Source organism: Nicotiana attenuata, chromosome 8, assembly GCF_001879085.1.
Source record: "Nicotiana attenuata strain UT chromosome 8, NIATTr2, whole genome shotgun sequence".
NCBI classification, from domain to species: Eukaryota; Viridiplantae; Streptophyta; class Magnoliopsida; order Solanales; family Solanaceae; genus Nicotiana; species Nicotiana attenuata.
Window position 1 is genome coordinate 17,008,420 of NC_031996.1, and position 11,929 is coordinate 17,020,348.

Sequence of the window (11,929 nt, forward strand, 5' to 3'; positions counted from 1 at the left end):
GAAAAAAATATTTTTTTAATATTTTTTCAGTTTTAGTTTTTTCATCTTTTGATTTACAGGTTCGAAATTTTTACAAGTTCCGAAGTTATGAGTTCGGAGGTTTATGTGTTTGGAAGTTTACGGGTTTAGAAATTATAAAGTTTACGGGTTCGAACGTTCACGGTTTCGAAAGTTTAGCGGTTCGGAAGTTTGTGAAATTTGTGCGTTCGGAAGGTTGTTGGTTCGAAAGTTTATGGCTTCATGTTTATTGTATCTAAATTATTTATGAATACTCTTGAGAAGTAATTTTTCTTAATTTGCGTATCAAACACCGGAAAATGAATAAGATTAGTACTTGTTTTCCAAGAAATTATTTCCACGGAAAATATTTTCCGTTATACCAAACACACCCTTAGTGTATAAATCTCAATTTGAAATATACATCTAAGCTTATAAGAACCTTCTATTGTTTGAACAGATGTGTTTAAAAAATTCAAGAACAAATATAATGGTACGTTTGGATTGAACCTGAGCCAAGACATAAGTGGATTAATAGGTCTATATGAAGCAGCACAACTTGGTGTAGAAGGTGAACATATACTAGATGAAGTTGCAAATTTCAGTGGGGAGCACCTCAATGCATATCTTGCACATAATAATGACTCATGTGTTCAAGCTAGAATTATTAATGACACATTGAAGTATCCCTACCACAAGAGTTTAGCAAGTTACAAGGCTAAATATTTCATCACTAACTTTAGAGGAATTAATGGATGGGGAAGAAGCACCTTGCAAGAATTGGCTAATATTAATTTCTCCATAGCCCAAGAGATTCATCAACATGAATTGTCTCAAGTTGACAGGTAACAAAGTTAAGTTTAACTTTTAAATATTTGATATATAGTGTAGAAAAAATTACGAATTGTACCAAAAGATAATTACATATTCTTGTCTGTAATAAGACATGTTACTTATATACTACATGTTAGAAAATAGTTATAGTGTTAAAAAATTTTACGGTGTCAATGTGTATAATTTCGAATAACTTAGGCATATATATAATACAAAGGAATTTTACACCTGTTAGTGTTTTAACATGTCGTAGAAGGTAATTTATCTTTTTTTTTTCTGGACCACTAATCCTATTTTTTATAAACAGTTACCAATAATTATTTATCGGGTGACTGGACAATGTGAAAATTCTTCAACAATATTATATATGTTTAGAACCAAAACTCATTGAGCAACTTCGAAATATAGGTGGTTGAAAAGTCTTGGTTTAGCTGAAGAGTTGAAGCTTTTGAGAGACCAACCATTAAAATGGTATGCTTGGCCAATGGCACTCTTTACAGATCCAAGAATGTCAATGCAAAGGGTTGAGCTAGCAAAATGCATCTCTTTCATTTACGTTATAGATGACATCTTCGATGTTTATGGGACAGTTGAAGAATTAACCCTTTTCACAGAAGCCGTTAATAGGTAATTTCAAGAAGATTTTTTTTGTGAGTTTAAGTTATATGGACTGTTAGTATAATATTTGTTTGATTTCCCACCCGGTGTTTGGTACTTGCATTAGAGTCGGTCTAATCCAGATTTACACTTTGAACAGAGGCGGATTTACGATTTCTAGAACATGTGTGCACCACTGAAAAAACGAGAATAAGTATAAACTAATAAGTGAGAATCGATCCATGCATATTCCTTTGAATAAATAGCTCAGCATTCAATCAGGTGCACCATTCAACCTTTTTGGAGAATCGGGGCCAATAGATAATATTATATCAAATTTACGAGATATATACATAAAATATCTTGTTTGATAAAGACTGTGAATTCTTGTGCGCGTAAAAACAACCTAAATCGCCATTGGCCATTAAGTCCCAATTTGGGGATAAAATGCTCCTTATCAAAGGTGGCTACATACTCAAGGCTCAAACTCGGGAATGTAAAATTACTTACCACTGCACCATAAGTTTGGTGACGTGTCTTGGTGCAAAATTAGTGATACTACAAAAGAAATATATACACACAACGTATATAACTTAAATCTCAATTTATTTTCCTATGCCTTCTTCATTTTTATTGGTCCATACATTTTAAAGGCTATTAATTGCAGGTGGGAATTGGATGCCATTGTTGATTTACCAGAATACATGAGATCACCTTATAGGGCACTTTATGATACCATTAATGCTATTGGCTACAATATCTACAAAATATATGGATGGAATCCCACTGAAAACCTGCGGAAGACGGTATCTATTACATGCTTTTCACATTGAATTTTTTGTCCCAACTATTACGACAACCTAGTCAGGTGATATTTGTTATTCCCTCCGGCCCAAAATAAGTGATTTTTTGGCCTTTTTTCTATGGTCCAAAATAAGTGATTTTTCCAAATTTCAAGAATGAATTAATTATTGTTTTCCTACATTGTCCTTGGAGTAAATAGTGTTGGAATATGTGTTAGGAGTGTTTAAGTGAGATAGTAAAGGTTAATATGGTCAATTCCATTTCTAATTAATGCTAAAAGGTGGATTTCTTAATCTGTGTGAAAACATCCAAAAAATCACTTATTTTGGACCGGAGGGAGTACTGTATTTTTATATGACACTTGTTTAATTGAACAGAACCACACCAATCCATTCCGAACTTGGTGGTTGAACTCCTACCACTTATAATGGAAGTATCTATACAGATTTGAGACCGAAGATAACTATTAATGCAACTATTAATGTGATTATTGCTACTAAGTTTTTAAAATATTTTTTTTTGATATTTACCAAAAATATCCTTTGAACATGTCGGCCAAATAAAATATGTCATGACATTTTATGACTGTACGAGTATGGCTATAAGAATAAAATGAAAATTTTAAAGTTAAAAAGTTTTTAAATATATATCAAGTAGGATTCTAGGTTTAGCATTTTATGTGATACATCGTTTATATATCATTTCAGTGGGGAAATCTATGCAATGCATTTCTAAAGGAAGCAAAATGGTTTGCCTATGGGATCATACCAACAGCAGATGAGTACCTGAAAAATGGGCTTGTTAGTTCAGGAGTGCATGTGCTCTCAGTTCACATGTTTTATCTCTTAGGTTTTGGTGTAAACAATAATGGAAGCTCTATTCATTTGGAAGATACATCAGCTATGGCTTCTTCTGGGGCTAAGATTCTTCGTCTTTGGGATGATCTTGGAAGCGCTAAGGTAACAAAAATGTCATGTTTGTCAATTATTTCTTTAGCTACCGCGACACAGAGGTCACAGGCGAAGCCAAATTTAAAGTTTAAGAGTTCTGAATTTGCCACGGAACAATAGCTCATCTTAGTTACTAGATTCGTAATATATACACACACACATACATACATACGTACATACATACATGCATGCATGCATGCATGCATGCATGCATGCATACATACATATTTATTAAATTTTTTTGATACAAATATAGTGTTTAAGCAAAAATAATTGAGTTATGCCGAACTCGCACCTAATAGGCTAGCTCTTCCTCGTTCGCGAAATTATCTACAAGTTGATATCTATTGCTAATCCATCATAATCTACTTTAATGACATGTTTTAGTCTTTTCTTTGTTCCATTGTATATGACACACTTTTCTTTTTAGTATGCCCCAAAAAATAATGTATTTCCATGTTTAGAAATATTTTAATTTTAAACTTCGCATTTCAATTATGATGACAACCAGTCCCTCCCTATGCTCCGGGAATACATCAAGTCTATGTTGCATGTGTAGAGAATTAGCGTATGTCTCTGTTCCTAATCAATGAGCAGTTGCTAAACTTTCATATAGCACTTTAACAAAGTAGTAGATTAGTGATTTTCAAAAATTAAGAGAGGATTAGAAGAGAGTTCTAAATATGGCACTTATTTATAGGTGCTAGACACAATACGCATTTATAATACCACATGTCAAGAGTGAATTTTTTTTAAGTTAAGAGCTTATTTCTTCAAGTATTTTGAAATTCTAACACAAGTCACATTCTCACACCGATAAAAAAAAATATTTTCATTGTCTGTTTGAAAAGCACTATGTAATTACGAATGAATGGTTTATTAAAATATCAATTAAAGTGAACAAGAGGGAGTAGGAAAATCAAAAAGGAAAAACAATGAGATAATTCCTATGTCAAGCACATTCTTCCATATTTAATTAAGGTTAATCCTGATCAAGTGCAGCCCAGGGTCTATCTATATATATATACGAAAAACCACTAAAGCTTTAGCAAATATAATATTTTTAACCTACAATTCCAGAGGTCCAACAAGTTTCGTGCTATTAACTTTAAATGTCAAACTCAAAAGTTTAAATAATAGATCCGCCTCTGACTATATAACAAATAGAAGCCTGTACATAACCTTTAGAAAGTAAAAGAGTATGAAAACCCAATTTTCTTATAGAGGCTGCAGCAGTCGGTAATCCATGAGATATTGTCGTTCTGATAATGTGTCGTTTTCGTCCTGTGGAGTCCATAATAGACGCAAGATTTTGCAAGGCTTCTTTCAAGTCTGCCCTTCCATTAATAGTAGGTAATTTCTAAACGCCTTCAGCAGCTTCCAAGATTGTAACCTGAAATTCAACAAATTTCTTATGTGATAAAGATCTCTAGGGAGATCTCTCGGAGTCTTGGCATAATTGGTAAAGTTGTTACCATATGACCAGGAGATCACGAGTTCGAGTTGTGGAAACAGCTTCTTGCATAAATGCAGGGTAAGATTGCGTACAGTAGACCCTTATAGTCCGGCCCTTCCCCGGATCCCACGCATAGTAAAAGCTTAGTGCACCGGGCTGCCATTTTTAAAAGAAAAAATGTAATGGCCACAAAAGCAATTGACCCAAACTTAAACCTATAGTCTTAATACCAACAACAACATTAAGATAAGAGCTCCCGGCATTTAGAAAAGCTTTTATAATCCGGAGCAGAGCCACATCGTTGGTTGCGGGTTCGGTCGAACTCAATAGCTTGTGTTCAAACGTTACACTACTAAAAAAACAGTGTAATTCCGTCCGTTATTCCCGACCGAATTCCGACCGATTTTAATTGGTTGGAAAAACGATGGTCGCAAACGTGTACCGACCGAAATCGGTCAGGAATTTGAAAGCGTTGACTCACTGTCAAACTTTTATTTCCGACCGAAATCGGTTGGAAACCAATAATTTTTTATTTAATTTTTAAATTTCTGACCGAAATCGGTCGGAACTCTAAAAAAATAATAATTTTATTTAATTAAATAATTAGTTGTAAATTGTAATAAATTGTTAATTTATTTAAAAAATAAATATAAATTCATAATTTCCGATCGAATTCGGTCGGAAACTTCAAAAATCTTGGGAATTTATCTGAAATTTCCGACAGAATTCGGTCGGAAATTATGAATTTCTGGGTAAAAAAAATTAATTTCCGACCGATTTCGGTCGCAAATCTGGGTAAAAGCTGGGCAGAAAACACCTACTTTTATGCTACACCACCTGCAAATTACAGCCAATATCCATCCTATAATTGCAGCATTACATTGCTGCCATTCAACCATAATTAATCAACAACAACGAATATACCAACGACAACAATTAACTAACAAAAACTATTAATTAACACTAACAAACATTTATCTAACAACAACAACAAGTAATAACAACCACAACAACCAATAACAACCGCAACAACAACTACTAAAATGTTCAATAACAAAATAACAATACAATCATCATTCAAAACTAGTCTCAACTAAATATTGACAAGTTCGATACTTTGTTTAGAAATACACACCATTCAATGAGTGTTTATCTTGTATCATCTCCATCTTCTCTCCTAGAACCTTCATCGTCGGCACATTGGGAAGGCTCACGAGACCGATGAATGGGGAAAGCGCCACTAGCAAGAAGATTGGCTAGCTGACCTTGAAGGAGATTAAATTGTCCTTCCCTCCTTTCTAGCTGAACTTGAAGGGTACCAAATTGTTCATCTCTCTTTTTATCTCTAGCCTTTGTCTCTTCAAGCTCTGCTGTCAGCTTTGCGATCTTCTGTTCCATAGACGATATTGTTGACCGGCCTATCAATCGGCTCGCCTTGGGCCAAAGTCCCTATACCTTGCAATCCAGCCCTGTAGCGCCGAAATGATTTATCTGGAAGGTCGTATGCTATCCCCTTTTTAGGACCACCGACAACACCCAACCATATCCTCTGCGCTTCTTCGTTTGAAATGGACGGTCGCTCGCCTTGCTTATTCGGTGGCAAGCTCTGAGTGTACTCCTCCACATTAATCTTGTAGCGACCTTTTATTTTAAAGATAGAAAATTACTAACTATATAATATTATAAACATTTATAGTAGTTATGAAACTTACATGTGTAGTCTCCGCCCGGTCCTCGACCCATCTAGTTGGATCTGTCGGTGCCTTTTTCTTCCGGATGTGAGTCTCCATGAAGAACTCATCATGATTCATCTTCCTCCCATATTTTTTTCCTACAAATATAATAAAACGTGTTAACGAAATTAACATATATAAATATAGTTCTATAAAAATAGACCGAAATATTTTAAGGAATTATCAGGTGTCTCCTCGTATCCCCCATGCTCCTTGAACCCAGACAGTGCAAGCAGCCACCCTTCTGAGATGCTCGAGCCTTCTTTCCCAGTTCACTCTGCTTCTCGAATTTCTCAGTGGCTCAATACCTCTGTAGATCCTCCCATAAATCCGGTCGAACCCATGAATGCTTCTTCTTAGCCTTTCGAGCGGAGGAGAAGGAATCAGAGAGTCTTTTACGGCATTTGTACTCCCAGTTTGCACAAATTTCACGGTTATACCGGTCCTCCCAGGCACACTTAGTCTGCAAATAAAGTATGTAACGTTACATGAAAATATTGTTAATATAATGCTTAAATAGATAAGAATTGTATTAAAATCTTAAATTGGTTGAACATTTGTTGCACGAGATCCTCTGGAAAGTCACTCTAAGTCGGATAGGGTGCATTATACAAGTTGCCAAGAATATCAGTGATTATCTTTGTAACCTGATGATTAGGAATGCACCTGCAACAAAGAAATTACATAAAATAAATAAGAGTACCTATTATAATTTAGCAAAAATAAAGAAGTAATAAATAAATCTTACCCATTGCCCTCAGGCCTCATTCCTATGGTAATGATCATAAAGCACATCATCTGGATCATCATCCTCCGATGAATTTGAAGCGTGCGCAAAAGGGGGGGGGCATCTGGCTTAGTGCTACTGTCCCGAAGATGAAGTCTAGAGATGCTAGGAGACGAACTCCGTGGAGAGGGAGACGAGGTACCTGATGAAGATGGCTGCGATCCACACCCCTGGATCGATCTAGACCCCTGCTGCGATCCAGACCACTGCTGAGATCCGGCCGGCTGAAATCTAGATGGATGCGATCGAGCTGGAGATGAAGCAAATGGAGCAGATGACGGGCGTACCACATGTCTTTGTGACTGGTGACTCGATGTACCCATGTAACTACTGGGAGGATCATGAGGTGGAAGCGGGGTATAGCCCTGTGGCGTAGAATTGTGATAATAATGCTGGGCGACCGAATGGTGGGTAGCAGTCCATTTGTTGCGGTACGTAGAGAGGGGATTCAGAGAGCTCAGGAATACACCTCTCTGAACTTACCTACCGCGGACCGCACTAAACAGACCGCGACCGCGGTGGGTCTGTTGCAGCTGCAATGGATTTTATGCTGCAGCAGTGCTTTGACTTGTTCTTGGTACTTGTGCAGGTTTCACTCATTTTTGAGCTGGTTTTGACTTGTCACTTTTTTTTGACCAAATCCTGCAAACAAGTACAACATGTAAGTTTTTGGGACTATTTGTATACATTTTTAATCCAAACTCAAGTAAAAAGGAGTATAAAATACACTAGAATCCCTAGTTATTAACATGATCGGGTCCTACCCTACACCACTACAAAGTGGCAAGAGCGGTCGATACAGCTTTTACACGAGAAGGTCGGGACCGAATCCACAGGGAGCTACAACAATGTTTGGAGTTGGATTTCTATCTAATCTAGCAGTGCGTAGTGCTCTTGATTACACTTCCAATCATATTGGTTTGTTTGTTACATCTAATATTATGCTAATGATATACGAAATTAAGCTAAGTATGAATGCTTGTAATTTTTTCTAAATGGTTAACGAGGCACTAGGGAAGTGACTTTCTCCTAGGTGAATACTTGATGGGTTCTAAAGCTTAAAGCCAAGCTGTTATGTTTGGGATCGCGATATAGTCAATGCACGACACTACTCACTCTATACCTCTCGGTAGCTTGAGTGACTTTGCCCTAATTTACTTTCTCAAGACCAATTGAGTGTCAAAATTATGCGAGCAATATAGGCTCAAGTCGGGTATTACTATCTCTAGATTTAGAGCCCGTTTGGCTTAGGTGATTTAGAGTAGCTGATAAGCATTAGGTGCTGAAAAGCACTTTTAAGTGCTGAAACTGATTTAAAAAATAAGCAGTTACGTGTTTGGATAAAAGTGCTGAAATTAATAATATGCAGCTGAAGAACCGGGTATACGACGAGTTTTGTTTTAAAAAAAAGTATTTTAGGGATATAAAAGTAAATATTTTGGTCAAACTTAAAGTGCTTATAAGCTGAAATTTGATAAGTTGGGGGAGACCAACTTATGGCTTTTGGCTTATTTTTGGCTTATAAGCACTTAACTTATAAGCACTTTTAATTTTACCAAACGCGTAGATGAGCCAAAAAGTGCTTATAAGCCAGTTTGACCAGCTTATAAGCTTAGCCAAACACCCTCTTAACCCTTTAATTGGGACTACCAATCTCTTGAATACGCCCCAATTACTTGTTGAACTGATTTTCCTAGACTCAAGCTCTCTTTCTCAAGAAGAGCCCAAGTCAAATAGGCACAAATTAGTGTTTGCAACTACTAATTCAACATGGAAAACACAAATAAGTCCAAATATCAACCACCTATAAACATCTAAGCCTTAAAACAAAAGACCCATCAAATACCCACACTAGGGTTGAGCCACAACCCTAGCTAATGGGTCTAGCTACTCATAATAATAGAAGAAATCAGATATTTAGATAAAGAACAACCCATAAAATATAATTACAAGCTAAGATGTGAAGATTCAATGTTAAACCAGCTATAAAATTACTCAAAATAGACTAAAACCACCGTTCACGTGCTCAGCTAAGATAAAGATACCCTAAAAATCTGAAAAGAAGTGTTTACACAAGGCCTAATTTGTGGACAAAATACCCCTGACGGAGGTACTGCGGACCGCGAAAAATGCACCGCGGCTGCGGTGAGGCTTTTTGGCTTCACTTCTCATTCTCTGAATCTGGCCACCGCGGACCGCATAAAATGCACCGCGGCCGCGATGGCTTCACCGCGAACCGCAACAAATGTACTGCGGCCGCGGTGTCTTGAATCTTCCGAAATCCTGAGCTCTCTGAATCCCCTCTCTGCGGACCGCAACAAATGGACAGCGGCCGCGATGTGGCTACCGCGGCCGCAAAGAATCTTCTGCGGACCGCACTGCTTAGAACCCCAGGAATGCACCTCTCTGAACTTACCCCCCAAGGACCACACTAAATGGACCACGTCCGCGGTGGGTCTGTTGCAGCTGCAATGGATTTTATGCTACAACAGTGCTTTGACTTGTCCTTGGTACTTGTGCAGGTTTCACTCCTTTTTGAGCTGGTTTTGACTTCTTGTCATTTTTTTTGACCAAACCCTGCAAACAAGTACAACATGTAAGCTTTTGAGACTATTTGTATACATTTTAATCCAAAACTCAAGTAAAAAGGAGTATAAAGTAAACTAGAATTGTCACGCCCCAAAACCGAGGGACATGACCGGCGCTCGACCGGGTAGCCCCAGTCAAGCGGACCTGGGTGCCTTTCCTATCCCACGTGTTACCCCGTGTTTTCATTACTCATTAATCAAAGGAAATAGCCATTTATAATTTAAACACCTTTTTACAAAATATACATAACAGACATGGTTACTTAGCGTGGTTTACAAGTTACACTATCCAAATACAAGATACATAAGTACATAACCCACGTTTCCTGTCTACGGAGCTTCTAAGGATACAAAAGAGTTTTATAATACTTGCCGGTAACAAGGCTCCAGCTATACCTTACACAAATACAAAAAATAAGACTCTGGGAAGAAAAACGGCATGAGCCCCACAGGGCCCCGAGAGGAAAGGGGCTACCAATTCAGCTGACGGGAAGTGAAGGAGTGCTACTGTCGGTGGACTGGAGTACCTGCTATAGAACCACCTACAATCATAACACGAATGTAGCGCCCTCGGCAAAAGGGACGTCAGTACATTTGAATTGTACTTGTCACGACCCAAACCCCGCTCTGGTCGTGATGGCGCCTCTCGTGAAGACGAGGCCAGCCAACTAACCCAACTCGTCTTTTCCAAAAATAAATTAAACATGAATAAACAGCTAAAATATGACTTAATAATATTAATTAGCGGAAATACAGCCCAACACAGCCCTAATCGGGGTGTCACAAGTCACGAGCATCTATTAAAATGTAAGTACAACCACAAGGTCTAAAAGTACACTAATCAAGAATAATGAACAAAGGGAGAAGAATGGTGCTGCGAACGCTGGCAGTCACCTCGTTAAACTCCTATATCTCTGACTCTGATCAGCCCAACCCGCTACCGGGTGAATAAATACCTGCATCTGCACACGGGGTGCAGGGAGTAAAGTGAGTACTCCAACTCAGTGAGTAATAAAGGTAAATAACAACTGAGCGGTAAAAAATCACGTATGACATATCATCATGCTATATAGAAGTAGTGTAAAACCCTTGAGAAAAGCAGTGAAGCAGTGAAATCTTTAGAAATATCTTAGTTCAGTTTAAATCCTCTTTTGAAAATGACTTTTTCAACAGTATGCAAACGAATGCAAATCAAATAGTGCAGATAAGCACAGAAGTCCGCCCCTTGGGCACCACACACAATTAACAGATAATGTCAGGCAATCCGGTGGATATCACTTGAAGTAGAACAAACAACAGGTAAAGGCAAACAAATGAAATAAAGTAAACACATAGAACAGTACTAGTATCGTTGCGGCGTGCAGCCAGATCCACATATCGCTGCGGCGTACAGCCCGATCCGTTTATCGTCGACGACGCTCACTGGGGGTGTGCAGACTCCGGGAGGGGCCCCTTACGGCCCAAGCAATATCAAGCCATCTCGTGGCATCAAGTCTAGGCCCTCGGCCTCATATTAGTATCAGTATAACACTGCTGCGGCGTGCAGCCCGATCCAAAAGTATCCTCACAACACAGGCCCTCGGCCTAACTCAGTCAACAAAATCACATAGGCCACTCGGGCAACAATAAACATGATGCTCAGCCCAAAATATTATTGGAAATATCATTTCAAGTGTTAAAGCAAGTAAACTTGGCTGAGTTTTTTTGAAAACAGTGTAAAAATACATGACTGAGTTCAAGTATAAAATCAAACAGTGAGGAAATATCAACAACCATCCCCGAAGGGGTTCAAATAGCTGGCACGAAGCCCAAATATGGCAATCAGCCCAAGTCATGATGATAACAAATGTGTTTCAGTCAATTACACAGTAAAATCATCAATCGGGACCAAGTAACAATCCACACGGTGCTCTACCCCACGCTCGCTATCCGGCGTGCAAGTCACCTCAATATAGCACTACGATGTGCAATCCGGGGTTTCAAACCCTCAGGATATCATTTACAATCATTACTCACCTCGAACCGGCAGAATCTCTAGCTCGCGACGCCTTTGCTCCTCAAATCGGCCTCCACGCGCGTCGAATCTAACCAAAACCACAATGAATACGTCACAACAGGCTAAGGGAACAAAACCCAAGCGAAAACAATCGAAAAATATCGAAAATCCCGAAATTAGCAAAACC

At 38.2% G+C, this 11,929-nt stretch overlaps 1 protein-coding gene across 2 annotated transcripts in view; it reads left to right on the top strand.

Annotated features, from left to right (window-relative positions):
• The window catches only part of LOC109230989 ((3S,6E)-nerolidol synthase 1, chloroplastic-like), a 36,209-nt gene that overhangs the window by 1,425 nt on the left and 22,855 nt on the right, over window positions 1–11,929 (top strand). For both annotated transcript variants that reach the window (XM_019396506.1, XM_019396505.1), the window contains exons 2-5: window positions 458–842; window positions 1,240–1,458; window positions 2,096–2,234; window positions 2,940–3,191. In XM_019396506.1, coding sequence (XP_019252051.1) covers window positions 458–842; window positions 1,240–1,458; window positions 2,096–2,234; window positions 2,940–3,191 — 995 coding nt within the window. The remainder of the gene's footprint in view (window positions 1–457; window positions 843–1,239; window positions 1,459–2,095; window positions 2,235–2,939; window positions 3,192–11,929) is intronic.